We start from the raw sequence: 17,347 nt of genomic DNA on the forward strand, positions 1-17,347 counted from the left end.
TGGGAGCACTCCTGGGTGTCTCTGGAACATTCCAGGGATCTGTGCAGCCCTGGAACACCCCAGGATCTGTTCAGCCCTGGAGCACCCCAGGATCTGTTCAGCCCTGGAGCACCCCAGGACAGCCGTCTGCTCTGGAACACCGCAGGATCTGTTCAGCCCTAGAGCACCCCAGGATCTGTTCAGCCCTGGAACACCCCAGGATCTGTTCAGCCCTGGAGCACCCCAGGATCTGTTCAGCTCTGGAGCACCGCAGGATCTGTTCAGCCCTGGAACACCCCAGGATCTGTTCAGCCCTGGAGCACCCCAGGATCTGTTCAGCCCTGGAGCACCCCAGGATCTGTTCAGCTCTGGAACACCCCAGGATCTGTTCAGCTCTGGAACACGGACTGTAGCCCTAGAGCACCGCAGGATCTGTTCAGCTCTGGAACACCCCAGGATCTGTTCAGCCCTAGAGCACCCCAGGATCTGTTCAGCCCTGGAACACCCCAGGATCTGTTCAGCCCTAGAGCACCCCAGGATCTGTTCAGCCCTGGAGCACCCCGGGATCTGTTCAGCTCTGGAACACCCCAGGATCAGCCCTGGAACACCCCAGGATCTGTTCAGCCCTGGAACACCCCAGGATCTGTTCAGCTCTGGAGCACCCCAGGATCTGTTCAGCTCTAGAACACCCCAGGATTTTTCATGCTCAGCCCAGCTCTGCAGCGTGCTCGGTCCGGTGCTGGCGGTGGATGAGCAGCACGGGCGAGGGAGGGACACCCCAGAGGGGACTCCTCTTCCTCCTCCTCCTCCTCCTCCCCTGGCACATCCCTTCTGTGCTTCCCTCCTTTTCCCAGGGAGCCAAACCCCTGCAGAGGGAGGAAGCACGGCAGGGCTGGGGCCAGGGCAGCATCCTCAAGGGAAAATGTGGATCCTCTCCTGGGCAGATGGGGCACAGGGAGGAGCAGCATCCTCAGCCGAAGATGTGGATCCTCTCCCGGGCAGCCTGGCAGCAGATGGGGGAGGAGCAGCATCCTCACTCAGACGAAGATGTGGATCCTCTTGGGATGGCCTAAAGGCAGATGGGGCACAGGGAGGAGCAGCATCCTCAGACAAAGGTGTGGATCCTCTCCAGGACAGATGGGGCTGGAGCAGCACCCTCACTCAAAGATGTGGATCCTCCCTGGGCACAGGGAGGAGCAGATCCTCACTCAGACGAAGATGTGGATCCTCTTGCGGATGGCCTGCAGGCAGATGGGGCACAGGGAGGAGCAGATCCTCAGACAAAGATGTGGATCCTCTCGCGGATGGAGGGAGGCGAGCAGATCCTCAGACAAAGACGTGGATCCTCCCTCAGACGAAGATGTGGATCCTCTCGCGGATGGCCTGGCGGCAGATGGGGCACAGGGAGGAGCAGATCCTCAGACAAAGATGTGGATCCTCTCCTGGATGGAGGGAGGAGCAGAATCCTCAGACAAAGATGTGGATCCTCTCGCGGATGGAGGGAGGAGCAGATCCTCAGACAAAGACGTGGATCCTCCCTCAGACGAAGATGTGGATCCTCTCGCGGATGGCCTGGCGGCAGATGGGGCACACGGTCAGCGCCGTGCTGCAGTCCGGGCAGGAGCCGTGCCCGCACTGGAACACCAGCTTGATCTGGTCGTCGATGCAGATGGGGCAGGTGATCCTCTCCTCCATCTGCCGGTAGCGGCTCTGCAGCTCCTCCATCAGCTTCCTCTGCTCCGTGCACTCCGAGCTGGGGCTGCACTCCACCTCCGTGCTGTCTGTGGGCAGAGCTCAGCCTTAATTAACTCATTAACCCCCTCCTTCTGCCCCTCCCAGCACCATCCCACTCACACTGCACTCTGCACTCAGCCAGGGATCAAATAAAAATCCTTGGGGTGAGGCTTTTCTTTTTACTCAGTGCTTTGTGTGTGTTTGGGTTTTTTAAAATCCTGTCTGAAATCCCTGCCTTGGTGCTCTGGAATATTCTGCTCACTTCAAGTGAAAATATTCAAAGTTGGTTGTGATGTTCTGCCCCACTAATCCAGGAATCCTTACAGGGATCCTCAGTGTGCTCCTGGTCACACTTGGGACTCCAATTTCTGCCTAAGAAATGTGTGTGTGTGTTTCAGGACACACATGGTCAAACAAAAAGAAACCATCTGAACACCTGCGTGGAGGTTTACATAAATGAAGCAGTTTTCATTTACACAAATGAAGAGTTTTACATAAATCAGAGTCATTTGGTTGACTCTGTGAAATGAAAGAATCCCAAATCCTGGATAACTGGAGTTTGGGTAAATATTCTCAGCGCAGCTCTCATCTTCTGCTCCTGAATCACTGATTTACATGTGATTTACTCATTTACTTCCCTACAGATGTCCCATTCCTAATTCTGGAATTAGCTGCACATCAGTGGTGCAAGAAGTGATTTCCAACCCAGTCCTTGGGGACAGGGAGTTTGTCAAAGGCAAGCACTGAAATCATCACTGCCAGGGAAACCCTGCTGGTATTTCAGAGCCCTTGATGTTCCTGCTCCACTGGAAATCTGCCTGCAAATGTCCTCTTTGGAATTCCCATCATTCTTTTGCTGCCAGTCTGCAGCAAAGACAAATGCTCCTGTCCAGTGTCAGGTCAGAGTGGAATTTTTGGCACGATGGAGTTGCAAAGAGGAGCTCTGGCTCTGCCAGCTGTGCATGTCCAATGCCATGGGGCTGATTCCTGCTTTTTTTCCAGGCATCAAGTCACAAGGCTGACTCCAGAGAAATCCCCCAGTGCTCAGTCACGAGCAGCAGGACACGCAATTAAATCCTCACGTGCCCTGAGAGTGATCTCAGCCCTCAGAACCACTCTGGGAAAGGCTTCAGTGACAACTTGCATCAACCCCATGGCAAAATCAAACCCTGCTGACATCCCAGCTCCTCCTGACACTGGGAACGTGCACAGGAGATAAATCTGGGCTGAAAACATTTACTGAAACATTCCAGCTCTGAGATTTCTGCACGGCTGGGTCATGCCAGCCCTGCACTGACACTGATTTCTCAGCAAGGCTTGCACAAGGTGTGATTTTCCCTCCCTCATGAGTTTTCACTGTTAAACCACCCCATGTGAAACCTGGCTGCTTTCAGTGCACAAAACAAGCCAGGCCCAGGTAAAGCTCTCTTAAATGTCCTGTTTATGCAGCTTGAGCTTGGCTTAGGACACCTTTGCAAATCTATTAAAATCTACTTTGTTTTTTCTTCTCAAAAGGTGGATAATGTAACAGGCACACACACACACAAAAAGCCAAAATAAATGAACTCTTATTTGACTGAAATCCATTGCTGCCCCTCAAACCAAGCCTGTGCAGGACCCTCCCCACAGCCCTGCCCAGCAGGACAGGCAGGACATACCTTGTTTCAGCTTTTTGGTTATTGTCACTTGACATTTGATGCACTTCTTCATCCTCCTGGAGCATTCTGCCACAGGGAGAGATGACAATTAAAGCCACAACAGACTCAAGAAGATGAGATTTGAACAACCTGAGGCCTCCCTGGGTGACTGAGGGATTGCTCCTGCATTGAATGAGGTCACTACCTGCCTTCTGAGCTGTGCCTTACTCTTTTATTTAATTTAAATTTAAAAAAAATATTTAATTAAACAAAAGAGTATTAAATAAATTAATTAAATTTATTTATTTAATACTCTTTTATTTAATCAGATCAGCAGCAAACACAACAGCTTTAAATCCTCCCTGCCCTGAGCCCCTGGAGCTGCTGCAGCTCTGGGGGAAGAGGATGAAGCTCTGGCCCAGAGTTCTGAGCAAACTCCCCGTGCTCACTCCCTCTGTGCCTTGTGAGATGAACTTGCTGACAAGTCTGAGCAGGCTGCCCTTAAATCAGCTGAAATCCTGAGGAATGAGGAGGCGGGAGAGCCAGAGGAGAGGGAAATCCTTCTCAGGAGGCTTCTGGGGGATCAAGCACTGCCAGCCAGAACTGTCCCTCTGAATTCCCCAGGAGTCCCAAGCAGCAGGTGGGCAGAACATTCTGTGTTCTTTCAGAGACAACTCTGGCTGTCTGAGATGCTGAAATCATGCTGGGGTTGCTTCAGGACACAAACAGCACAAAAGCTTCTGTGTCTGGGCAGGGCTGCATTTCTGACAGGGCAAAGAGAGAGGCTGGGAAGAAAACCATGGAAAAAAAATCGGAGGGTCTCAGGACCAGGGAGGAGATGAGCATGTTGACTCCATGTTTCAGAACGCTGGTTTATTATTTTATTATATATATTATATTAAATAATACATAAAAGAATATATAAAATATATATTATATTTATTATATATAAAAAAGAAGACAGAATTTCATCAGAAGGCATATTTTATATATATTATACATTATATATAATATATAATATACAATATACAATATATTATATATAATATATTATATATATTTGTATATAATATATTATATATAATATATTATATAATATGTATTTCTATATATAAAATATATTATATATATTATATATAAAAGAATAGAAGAAAGGATTTCATCAGAAGGCTTGCAAGGAAAGGAAAACAATGATAATAAAATCTTGTGACTCTCAGACAGTCTGAGCCAGCTGGACTGTGATTGGCCATTAATCAAAAACAACCACATGCGACTAATCAAAGATGCACCTGTTGCATTCCACAGCAGCATATTTATAATTATATATAAATATAATTACAATATTTGGTATAATTATATTATTTATATAATTATATATATAATTATATATATTTCTGTAGAATTATGTTGTTGATATTATATAAATATAAATATAAATATAAATATAAATATAAATATAATATATAGTTATATATTATATAAATATAACTATATTGTGTATTTATATAATTCAACTGTATAAATATATTTTATTGTATAAACAATGTATTATTATATGTAATCTATAATCATATTAGGTAAATAATATAAACATATAATTATTGTTTCCATTTCGTTCCTGAGGCCTCTCAGCCTCTCAGGAGAAAAAGATCCCAACGAAAACATTTTTCATCAAATGCGTCCGTGACAAAAAAAAAAGGGGGAACAAAAAAACCCCAGCGTGGACTCACCTTCACACACAATGCTGTGCTGGCATGGGAAGAAATGGATGAGCAAGGCCAGCTCTGAGCAGACCAGGCACTCGGAGGGCACGGCCACGCTGGACACGCTGAGGTTGGTCATGGTGTTGGGCGTGGTGTGCACGCGGCGAAGGCTGCAGGTGATGGTGGAGCTGTCAGAGGAAACCTGCCGATCCCTGGAAATGTCACAAACGTGAGCCACAAGCTCCTCCAGCAGTGGGGAACGTCAGATTAGAGCCTTTTTCTGACTCAGAGATGGAGTACACTAAAAGGTGTTTTAAAAGTTTTTCATTTCATCTTTCATTGTTCTATTTCTCTAAAGTATTAAATCTTTTTTTTTTTGGTAAGGTTATCCTTTAAAACTTGTTTCTAATTCAATGTCTGTTCTGTTCTATAACATTTCTAAATCAACATTTCTTACCTCAAAATTTACATACAGATGCATACTATGTGAACTTTCTGTTACATTTTAAGGATTTTCTACAAATCCATTTCTCCTGGAGCAGCTGCAGAGGGTCTCAGAGATTCTCCATCCCTCCTGCAGCATAGTTCCATTTCTCTAAAGTAATAAATTTTTTTTTTTTGTAAAGTTATCCTTTAAAACTTGTTTCTAATTCAGTTTCTCTCTCAACAATTGTCTGTTCTATTCTATAACATTTCTAAATCAACATTTCTTACCTCAAAATTTACATACAGATGCATACTATGTGAACTTTCTCTTACGTTTTAAGAATTTTCTACAAATCCATTTCTCCCGCAGCAGCTGCAGAGACACCAGGGCTGGGGGAAATTCTGGTTTTCAAGGTTTCCTGAGGCTCACCTGAATTTCTGTGAGAAGTCTTTGATGATCTGGACAATCCTTCCATCTGTGATGAGGTCCAAAGGAGACTTTCCCCGATGATTTGCATAATTAATATCTGCTCCTTCTTGTGCTAAGTAGCAGGCAATGGCAGTCCCAACGTTCAGCTCCACGTTTCCCAGGAAGCCAGAAGCCTGCAGCTAAAAGGAATTGAGAAAAACATTCTCAAATATACTCCCAAGCTTCTGAGCTTCTGCTCTGATTTGCATCAAAATCTAAATAAAGTCTTAAACCTTGAAATTAAAACTTCTTGAAACTTTTTGAAAGCACACAGAGATTCTTCATGTAAATAATGGGTTCACATTTTACACTTCAGGGCCAGGAGTGGCTCAGAGTGACCCTACCTGGTGCTGATCCCCACAACTCAGAGAAATGTGCATTTATTTCTCTGAAATGAAGACGCTGGAGGCCCTGAGTGACAGCCAAATTCAAGAGCCAAATTTTGATGTGCACGATCCCAAATAACTCAAAGTCAAGTCACATATTCCACTGACCTAAAGAGGCAGAGTGGGGCAGGCAGGGCAAGTAAAATTAGATGAGAAGGAATCTACAGCACTCGGAGATGGTGTTACTGTAATTAATACTGTAATTAATACTGTAATTAATACTGGGACAGCCATCATCTCCTGGGGGTTTGGTAGGAGCAGGATGGAAGAGAATGCACTGGGCTTTTCCAACAGGTAAAAAAGAGGAATGTGTGGTTGAACCTATTCTAATAATTTCAAGTATAATAGTAATAGTCAATAATGATAATGATGATAATAATAACAACAACAATAATAATGCAGTAATAAAAATAATAAAAAATTAAATAACAAAAATAAAAATAATAACAATAATAGCACAATAATAATGCAATAATAATAATAAAAATAAAGTAACAATAAAATAATATATTCATAATAGTGAATAATAAATTTAATTAAATATAACAAAACAAATAATGATAACAAATAAAAAATAAAATAGAAATAAAAAATAAAAAGAAAATATAATAAATTACTAATAATATGAAATTTAATAATAAACATTAAAATAATTAACATATAATAAAATACTATATAATTAACATATAATAACATATATAATATAGTATTGTATAATATAATATAATACAATACAATACAATATAATATAAACATATATAATATATAACATATAATAAAATATATTTTATATTAACAATAATATACTAACAACAATAACAATAATAACATATAACATAATTAAATTATAATATATTATGATATAATAACAACAATAGAATATATTATATATAACAACTATATCTATATCTATATATTTTTAAATCTATAGTATGTATATTATATATAATACAAAAAAACCACCCAAAAACCACTAAAACACCACACTCTGCAGGTGTCCTGCTGAACTCTGCTCACCTTGGCCAGGAGGGCGGCTCCCATCTCCCCGTCCCTCTTCTCCAGGGCCAGGGCCATGAGCTGCTGCCGCTCCAGGGCCATGTGCATGGCGGTGTCACCGTCCTCATCCTCAGCATTGACATCGCTGCCCTGGCTCACCAGCAGCTGCACCATGGCCACGTGGCCCTGGATCACTGCCAGGTGCAGGGGGCTCTGCTTCCTGCTGTTCTTCACGCTCACATCGCAGCGACCCTGGGAAACAGCAATTGCACCGGGGGATGTGGGGCAGGAATTGCACCAGGATAGTTGCACCAGGGATAGATGGAGCAGGAATTGCAGCAGGGGATGTGGAGCAGGAATTGCACCAGGGATGGATGTGGGGCAGGAATTGCAGCAGGGGATGTGGAGCAGGAATTGCACCAGGGGGAGATGGAGCAGGAATTGCAGCAGGGGATGTGGGGCAGCACAGGGGGGGGGCAGGAATTGCACGGGGATGTGGGCAGGAATGGACAGGGGATGGAGCAGGAATTGCAGCAGGGGATGTGGAGCAGGAATTGCACCAGGGGGAGATGGAGCAGGAATTGCCGCAGGGGATGTGGGGCAGGAATTGCAGGAATTCAGCAGGGGATGTGGGGCAGGAATTGCACCAGGGGGATGTGGAGCAGGAATTGCAGCAGGGGATGTGGGGCAGGAATTGCACCTGGGGATGTGGGGCAGGAATTGCAGCAGGGGATGTGGGGCAGGAATTGCACCGGGGGATGTGGGGCAGGAATTGCACCTGGGGATGTGGGGCAGGAATTGCAGCAGGGGATGTGGGGCACGAATTGCACTTGGGGATGTGGGGCAGGAATTGCACCAGGGGGAGATGAGGCTGGAATTGCAGCAGGGGATGTGGGGCTGCAGAACTCAAGGTATGGGGCCTGGCAGCTCCCAAACCCCACTGCACCTTTGCTGAGTTTAGCTGAGTTATCTGCTCCTCACAAGGAACACTAATTTGTCAGACAATTTCACTGACAGGTGTTTGACAAACTTTTTCTTGATTTCGGTTTTATTTCTTACCTCTTTGATGAGAATTTCAGCCACTTCCATGTGGTTGTTGAGAGCAGCAAGGTGCAGGGCAGTGAATCCATCTTCCTTTTTGGAGTCCACCAGCTGTCGAGCCCTGGCCAGAATCTTCTTTATGGCTCTGCAGGGTTGGAGAGGTTACTAAAGATGGAAGGATGAATTTCTGCCTCTCCTGCTCAGGAGTCAGCAATGTCCATGTTTTACCATGACACCAGCAATGAAGAGCAGTCCCTCAAACCCACAAACAATTACAAGAGTACAAAAAGCCTTCAGTTGTTATTAAATAATTATTATTAAATAATTATTCAGTTACTATTTAATAAAGTAGGGGAAAGCCACATTGCTTTGAAAATAATGAGATTTATTTTTGGAAGAGTTCCAGAGGCTTTACTAAGACCCAAATATCTGAGACTGTCCAGAAACAGAGATTTCCCAGCCTAGGGAAGCATGAGAAAGATTGGGAAAGCAGGCAGGAGTTTCCTGTGAAGGCCTGAAGGAGCCAATCCAAACCCAAAAAACGTTTAACCAAATACCCAGACCCACATCTGCCACCTCCTCAGCCAGCCAGCACAAATTAACACCTGCAAAAGGCATAAAAATGGGAAAAAAAATAAAGGTAACTTACAGCTTGTTGCCTTTCAGGGCAGCATAGTGGAGCAGGTTGAAGCCTTGACAGTTCTGGACAGTGAAATCGATGTTGGGAACTTCAGTGAGGATCTCAATCACAACTTTGTAGTCCAGGGTGATGGCATAATGCAGGGGGGTGTCTCCCTGGGAATCCTACACATGGAGAGCAAAGCAAACCCAGGTTACCAACCCCAGAAACCCCCAGGGAACGCCCTGGGAGCTGCTGGAGCTCCTGACCAGCTCTGAGGGATGGCCCAGCACACAACAGCCCCACCAGCACACAATAAAACCTACAAATAAATAAATAAATAAATAATATGCAATAAAACCGATAAACCCTAAAAATGGGCTGGGTCCAATTCACCAACACTGCCTGCCTTAAAAATGTTAAAAATCTTGTCCAAGGAAACGCCCTGGGAGCTGCTGGAACTCCTGCACCAGGGGGATGTGGGGCAGGCCATCCCCAGCTCTAAGGGATGGCCCAGCACAGAACACAATAAAACCTATAAATAAATAATAAACAATAAAACCAATAAACCCTAAAATGGGCTGGGTCCAGGTCACCAACACTGCCTGCCTTAAAAATGTTAAAAATCTTGTCCAAGGAAACCCCTGGGAAACCTCCTGTCTATATATATGTTTCTATTTTAACTTCTAAATTCTTTGTCTATTTTATATAACTACATTTTTACATTATAAACTCTTCACTATTTTATCAATACAGCTTCTTGATATATTCTTACTTGCAACTACAGAAACAGAAGTTTATGATTCTTCTGCTTCATGTCTGTGTATTGTATTTTTACATTAATCTAAGCTTCTCTCGAGGTTGTAAATCAAACTTTTCTCATAAAGAAGCACCTCCCCACCTCCAAAAAAAAACCCCAAAAAATCCTCCAACACCGCTCTGGCCCAAATTCCCGCAATAATCCCAAACTTACTGGGAGGTTGACATCACAGTTGAGCTCACAGAGGGCTCTCACCACCTCGGTGAAGCCCTGGCTGACAGCGACGTACAGGGCTGTGCACTTGGCATTGTTCAGCAGGTCTGCACTGGCCCCCTTGGCCAGCAGCACACGGGCAACTTCAGCTTGGTTTCTGGTTCAAAGCAAGGAAAAAAAGCAGATTTGAGTCATTCTAGTCCATTCTTTTCTCTCCGCAAAGCAACAGAAATCAGAAATTTTGTATCCTCTCAGCCACACCCTGCTTCCTCTTAGTGTTAAAAAAACTGGGGTTTTTTTGGGAAGTTTTTTTGTTGTTTTTGTTGTTTTGTTTGGGTTTTTTTTCTTTGTTTTGTTAGGGTTGGGATTATTATTATTATTATTTCCATCAGGGCCAGCAGGAGGGGAGGTGTGTGGTGGTGTTCACAGGGGTCCCAGGACGAGGGAAGAGATGAGAATGTTAACTCTATATCAGAAAGATGATTTATTATTTTATTATATATATAATCTACTAAAACTATACTAAAAGAATAAAAAAATAATCATCAAAAAGCTAGCAAAGAATAAAAATATAAAATTATAATAAAAGCTTGTGACTGTTCACAGCCTCGACAAAAGTAGCCGTCATTGGTCATCAAGTAAAAACAATTTTACATGCTAAGTAAACAAATCTAAGTAAACAATTCTCTAAATCACATTCTAAAACAACAAAACATGGAGAAGCTGAAGCTTCTCAGCTTCTCAAGAGGAAAAAATTTTCACAAAAAGATTTTTCACAAAACATGTCAGTGGCAGTGGTGTCCTACCCAAAGGCTGCGTAGTGCAGCGCCGTGTCCCCCTCGTCGTCTCGCAGGTCCACGTTGGCATGAGCCTGCAGCAGAGCCTTCACCACCTCCAGGTGGCCCTGGTAAGAGGCAATCTGCAGGGCAGTCCTGCCCTGGTTCTTGGCATCCACCTTTGGGAAGGGCAGAGACACACAAATTCAGGGATGAGCTCGTCCTGTGCCAGGAGCAGGGTGGGAGCAGCCCAGAAATCCCACAGGATCCGTGCTCTGCTGGCTCCTAGCTGAGCTTGTCCCAGAACATTCTGGAAGGGGAAGGGGGCAGCATATTGAAGTGAGAGAACAGAGCTGGAGCTCTGTAATTGCAGAGCCCTGCTGCCAAATCACTCTGTGCCTGAGAGCACAACGCTCTGCCAACAATTCCCTTCCCGAGAGGAAAATGGGTGAGGAAATCAAATTAAGCTTTGCATAAAGCTCTGGAGGTGCCAAGTCCCTGCTGGGCTGTGCTGCTGCAGGTGCTGCAGTGGGTGCAGGGGACACCTCAGGGCTCAAGTGCTGCAGTGAGAGCTTGGGAGAATTGAAGGCACTGAAGAAAAAGGTAAAAATAAAGGCAAAGCAGCTTCTGAAAGCAGCGGAGGATAAGGAGAGGAGAAGGAGGCAAAACCAAAGCTTGGCAAGGAGAACAAGTTCATAACCAAGGTTTTATCCCTGCAGCAGTCAGAGCCCAGGAGAGGCAGCACTTCCCTGGACAGGCTCAAAATGATGGGAGAGTCCTTGGGGCAAAGAGGAATTAGAGGTCACTGCTGTTCTTCCACTGACACCAGGCAGACAGAGCTGATAAACTGGAAAAACCCTGCCAAGAAATCCCAACTTGCTCTGAGTCAGCCTCAAATCCAGCCTGATCTCTCTGTAAGACTCTAACAGAAACAGCAAATTTAAATAAAATAGAAGTCTAATAAAAATAACTGATCAGATCACGGATTCCTTACTCTTGGGACTTTCCTATCTGGGATCAATCCGAGAATTGCAGATATTTGTGTCTCCTTCCCGTCCCCAGAACTTTATTTATAAACTTGTATTTATTTATAAACTTAAATTTAAGTTTATAAATAAAGAAGTATAATAAATACCAGACAAATAACCACTAAATCAGCTTCTTCAGAGCTGATCCTGGGTCAGAGCCCCACAACCACACCCCCAACAAAACCTCTTTTTGTTGCTCATGGTTTCCAAGGACACACCACTGAAAGATCTGGTGGTTCCTTTTTTTTTTTTTTTGGCCTGTTCCTAAACCCTGAGCCCCTCCCTGGAGGAGGTTTTTGAGATGTGATCCTGATATTTTGGAATTCTGCAAGCACAGAAATTGTCCAGCAACGAGTCCAGCGCAGCTCCCTGCTCCAGTCAGACATGAGATAAGACACTGCACAGATCTGGGCAGCTTTCCTCCCTCCTGATTCCAGCATTGTGATTTTACAAGGTCCTCTAAGGACAGGCACAGCCAGACACAAGCCCTGCCTTTCTTTTCCAGCAAATCTCTGATTTCTGCTCCTGTTTTCCTATAGATAAACCCCTCTCCCTCTCATTCTACACCCGAAGGAAATCTGGGAAAAGCCAGCTTGGCAAAGGTGCTGTAAGGACCTCAGTTCAGATTTATTGCCACAAACTAGAGGCATAAAATATGCACATTTAACTTGTGAATTTAATCCTTGCAGCAATTGCAATCCTTGCAGCAAAATAATATTCCAGCTGTTGGGAGATACCACGAAGCCTCACAAATGTATTGTTTTCCTCACATCCTTTTCCCTGCTTGAGTACAAAATTTAATGATGTTTTAAAGAGCAGAAACAAAGGAAAAATAAATATTTTTGTCTTCCAAACTTGCCTTGTCTGGGTATTTCTGGAGGAGCTCCCGGATTTTAGCTGCATTGTTGAGGGCTGCACAAATGACCAGGCACCCTGCGTGCTCTGACTCTGTCCTCTGGGACAGCAGCTTCTCCAGGACAGTCACCAAAGTACCTGAAAAAGGGACAAAAATTCACCTGTCACCCCACACCTCAGTTTGAGGGGACACAGGTGCCAGAAGTGCAAAATCAAAAAAATTCTGCAATTTCTGCCTCAAGTCTGATTTGAGCGAACAGTTCCAGATCTGTCTGTATCAGGAAAACAAAAAAATCCTGGCAGGTCTGTGCTTTCCCCCACATGATCCTGACACTCAGAGGAAATAAAGATGGTCAAAAAAAAATTTCGAACAGATGTGAAAAGCACCAAAAAAAAAAATCCCCTCCACGCACCATGTGATCCCAAACTCGATTTCAGGGCAGATTAGGCCAAACAATTGCTGATTTCACAACAGCTCCACGCACAGACCTGGAGCATTTCACAAGAATCAGTGTCCTTGTGCAGGAAACAGGACGAACAGGGAACTGAGACACAGCAGGGATGAGGCAAATGCTGAACCCAGGGCAGAACTGTGCTTAGCAATTCTGAGGCCTAAACTCTGTATTTTCCTGTTGAGCCAAGATTTCCAAGTCCTAAAATCTGTATTTTCCTGTCAAGGCCAGCTTTGCTGTGTCCAGTAAGGCACAGCTGGGTTTTATTCTGTGTTTTCCCATTAATCCCAGCATTTCCCAGTCCAAAATTCTGCATTTTCTCCATTAATCCTAGCATTTCCAAGTCCTAGATTCAAGTGAGTCCTAAATTCTGTATTTTCCTCCTAATCCCATCATTTCCAAGTTCTTAAACCTGTATTTTCCTGTCAAGGACAGCTTTGCTTGCCCAGTAAAGCACAGCAAAATTTTATTCTCTATTTTCTCATTAATCCCAGCATTTCCAAATCCTAAATCCTGTATTTTCCTGCCAAAGCCAGCTTTGCTTTCCCAGTAAATCACAGCAAAGTTTTATTCTTACTTTCTTGTGATTCTCAGCATTTCCAAGTCCTAAATCCTGCATTTCCTCATTAATCCCAGCATTTCCAAGTCCTAAATTCCAGTTAGTCCTAAACCGTGCATTTCCCCATTAATCCCATCATTCCCAAATCCTAAATCCTGCACTTCCCCATTAATCCCAGCATCTCCCGGTCCTAAATTCTTTATTTTCCTGTTAATCCCATAATTTCCCAAGTCCAAAATCCTGCATTTCCCCATTAATCCCATCATTTCCCAGTCCTAAATCCTGCACTTCCCCATTAATCCCATCATTCCCAAATCCTAAACCCTGCATTTCCCCATTAACCCCATCATTCCCAAGTCCCAAATCCTGCATTTTCCCAAGACCCAGCTTTGCTTGCCCAATAAATCACAGCCAAACTTTAATTCTCCACCCAGGCAAGAACACCTGGGCTTTGCCACCACCCAAGGAGTTGGACCAAAGATCTCCCAGCCCTGGTGGGACCAGGTTTGTCCCTCACTTTTGGGCTCCTTGGCACTCTCTGTGGTCATCAGGTTGGCCTCCTCCTCCCTCTGGTAGGCTGTCAGGCAGGCAGGGTTGAAGGTCCAGGACTGTCCCCCCACTGACACTCGCAGATCTCCATCCCCATAGACCTTGATCACCTTCCCAATGTGCCCCAGGGTCTGTAAGGAAACAAAAAAAAAAAAAAAAAGGATTTTTTTGCAAAAATTCCCAGATCCAAAGGCAGGGTTTTTTGGGGGTTTATTTTTTTGTAAAGCTGCAGCTCCTGCTGTGTGAAAAGAAGGACTGGACAAGTGACACATTCACAGACAGCTCCCACTTCGAGGACACCAGAGGGTTCTCAGCAGTTTCTCTCTCACTGCTTTGCCATGGAAGGGTTTTCCAGACACACTGGAAATGGCTGGGAGGGAGGTGCTGAGAAAAACTGATCAAGCTGGGACTGGGGATGGTTCCTCTGGGCTTTAAAACTGCTCCTGGAGGAACCTGAGAAGAACTGATCAAACTGGGACTGGGGATGGTTCCTCTGAGCTTTAAAACTGCTCCTGGAGGAACCTGAGAAGAACTGATCAAATTGGGACTGGAGATGGTTCCTCTGGGCTTTAAAACTGCTCCTGGGGGAACCTGAGAAGAACTGATCAAACTGGGACTGGGGATGGTTCCTCTGAGGTTTAACTCCTCCTGGAGGAACCTGAGAAGAACTGATCAAACTGGGACTGGGGACAGGTTCCTCTGGGCTTTAAAACTGCTCCTGGAGGAACCTGAGAAGAACTGATCAAACTGGGACTGGGGATGTTCCCTGAGGTTTAACTCCTCCTGGAGGAACCTGAGAAGAACTGATCAAACTGGGACTGGGGACAGGTTCCTCTGGGCTTTAAAACTGCTCCTGGAGGAACCTGAGAAGAACTGATCAAACTGGGACTGGGGATGGTTCCTCTGAGGTTTAACTCCTCCTGGAGGAACCTGAGAAGAACTGGGACTGGGGATGGTTCCTCTGAGGTTTAACTCCTCCTGGAGGAACCTGAGAAGAACTGATAAAATTGGGACTGGGGATGGTTCCTCTGAGGTTTAACTGCTCCTGGAGGAACCTGCATCCCAATTTTAGCCATGCTGGGCTGATTTTTCCACCTCCCTGCCTCATTCCAGAGAGTCAGGGAGTGCATAAGAGGACTTTGGTGATGGAAACCTCTCCCATGAGCTGGTGGCAGCCAAATCCTTTTTGTTGGATTCCCCCTTGTCCCGTTTGGGTGCCGTGGCCACGACGGCGTCACCGAGAGCCGCCAGCAGCAGGGGCTGGGCAGGGACTTCCCAGCAGGAATTTTGGGAGGGGGGACAAGCCCAAGTCTTCCTGGGGAAGCTCAGGAGGTTACTGGACTGTCCTGGAACTGGAGCACACTCACAGGTGCCATCTCATCTGTCCACTCCCCATGACCAGGTTGGAAGCGCTTCACCGTTTCCATATCATCTATCACCCGGACCACATCACCAACCCAAAAGGTGTTGAGCTACAAGAAAAAGAAAGTCATAAGCTTTTGGGGGATGAAGCCACCACACACACAGAGAGACAAAAAATGAACAGTGATCAGCCCCCTCCACCCCACTCCCAAAAATCCCAACAAACAAGACACCCACTGAGTGAAAAAACAGAATTGCAAAACATAAATGCAGCTACCAAGACAATAAACACAGTTCAATTCTCTTTTAGGCCAAGTGCACATTTAAGTAGGGAAATAATTTGGAACAGTTGTTCCAATAATTTGGAACAGTTTCCTAACTTCTTTTGCTCCAAATGGTTTATTATTAATACCAGATAAAGCATGGAAGTTTTCTTGGTGCATCTCCTCCTTACACCTGGCTTGGCACTGGAGATTTTAATTCACTCTAATAAGGAAGTGAAATGTTTGTTATTTCAAACAGAAAAGGGAAAGCAGGGTTATCTGTGCTGGGAATTTGCCAGATGCTCCCTCTGCTCACTGAGCTAGGAAGGGAACAGTGTCAAAACAAACTTTTCAGAGCAGACTGATTTTGTGCAAAACAGTCTGACACTGCACTTTCCACTGGTGTTGGGAGTTTTTAGCATTGTGACCTTGCTCAGGTCAGAATTTTGTGGTCTTCCAGCAGCTTCTTCTATACCTAATTATCTCTATTTCTAATTATCCACTTCTCAAAGTCCTCAAACCTCTGGGGAAGGCCAGAGCTGTGAGCTTTAGAAATGCAGCCACAAAATCAGAAGGGCTGGATTAAAGACTCGGAAGAAATCAAAGAGAAGTGAGACAAAGATGCAAAAAAGAACAACATGGAGACACAAAACAAAGAATAACAAAAAAAAAAATCAAAGGGAAATTAAGTGGGGAAAAAGTTCATCACAAGGGCAAGGCAGCTGCAGAAGGATGAGGGACTGGAAGCTGAAATTAAGAAACGCAGTTTACCTTCAGGAGTGGCAAATACAAAAGTTTAAAAAACAGGAAAATTGTGTTTACAAGAGCTGGGTGTTCCTTCAGCACCTCTGAGCTCTGCCCAGGAGCACCAGTGACCTCCTGCAGCGTTGCCAGCACCTACCTTGGTCAGGGCTCCAGGGTGGAAGGTCCAGCGCGTGTCACTGTTGAACTGCACCCTCACGTCCCCCCTGTCCGTGATCCTGTGCACCGTCCCCGTCTGCCCGATGAACTTGGGACAAAGAACACAACAGGGGAAAGCTTCTCAGTGAATCGTCTGCTTTAATAGTGGGGGAAGAAGGTGTCCGAGGTTAAGTCGCCCAGCATTTCCCATCCACGCTGCTCCCAAATCTTTATTCTGTATTTTTATACAAATCCAGCATTTCCCAGTCCTAAACTCTGGATTTTCCCACTAATCCCAGCATTTCCCAGCCCTAAACTCTGGATTTTCCCATTAATCCCAGCATTTCCCAGTCCTAAATTCCCGTCAGTCTTAAATTACGTATTTTCCTGTCAATCCCAGATTTCCCAGTCCTGAATTCTGGATTCTCCCATTAATCCCATCATTTCCCAATCCTAAATTCTGCATTTTCCCATTAATCCCAGCATTTCCAAATCCTAAATTCCTGTGAGTCCTAAATTCTGCATTTTCCTTAATCCCAGCATTTCCCAGTCCTAAATTCCTGTCAGTTTTAAAGTCCATATTTTCCTGTTAATCCCAGATTTCCCAATCCTAAATTCTGCTTTTTCCTGTTAATCCCAG

The 17,347-nt window shown here is 44.8% G+C and overlaps 1 protein-coding gene across 5 annotated transcripts in view; it reads right to left on the reverse strand.

Moving 5' to 3' along the window:
- Positions 1 to 536: 536 nt before the first annotated feature.
- MIB2 (mindbomb E3 ubiquitin protein ligase 2) overlaps positions 537 to 17,347 on the reverse strand; it is a 44,066-nt gene continuing 27,255 nt past the window's right edge. Inside the window, exons 7-20 of one of the 5 annotated variants that reach the window (XR_004061337.1) lie at positions 16,709 to 16,816; positions 15,550 to 15,654; positions 14,151 to 14,313; positions 12,627 to 12,760; positions 10,770 to 10,918; positions 9,964 to 10,120; positions 9,021 to 9,175; positions 8,390 to 8,516; positions 7,352 to 7,582; positions 5,910 to 6,088; positions 5,081 to 5,265; positions 3,372 to 3,437; positions 1,459 to 1,760; positions 537 to 1,409 (exon numbers count right to left, since the gene is read on the reverse strand). Coding sequence is in view for 3 of the 5 variants with exons in the window: in XM_030963935.1 (XP_030819795.1) it covers positions 1,519 to 1,760; positions 3,372 to 3,437; positions 5,081 to 5,265; positions 5,910 to 6,088; positions 7,352 to 7,582; positions 8,390 to 8,516; positions 9,021 to 9,175; positions 9,964 to 10,120; positions 10,770 to 10,918; positions 12,627 to 12,760; positions 14,151 to 14,313; positions 15,550 to 15,654; positions 16,709 to 16,816 (2,001 nt within the window). In the remaining 2 variants the exon portion in view is untranslated. Of the gene's footprint in view, positions 1,761 to 3,371; positions 3,438 to 5,080; positions 5,355 to 5,909; positions 6,089 to 7,351; positions 7,583 to 8,389; positions 8,517 to 9,020; positions 9,176 to 9,963; positions 10,121 to 10,769; positions 10,919 to 12,626; positions 12,761 to 14,150; positions 14,314 to 15,549; positions 15,655 to 16,708; positions 16,817 to 17,347 lie in introns of those variants that run through there. The other 4 variants (XR_004061338.1, XM_030963935.1, XM_030963936.1 and 1 more) reach the window with 4 other exon arrangements.

The sequence above is a fragment of the Camarhynchus parvulus genome, chromosome 21, assembly GCF_901933205.1.
Source record: "Camarhynchus parvulus chromosome 21, STF_HiC, whole genome shotgun sequence".
Taxonomy (NCBI): domain Eukaryota; kingdom Metazoa; phylum Chordata; class Aves; order Passeriformes; family Thraupidae; genus Camarhynchus; species Camarhynchus parvulus.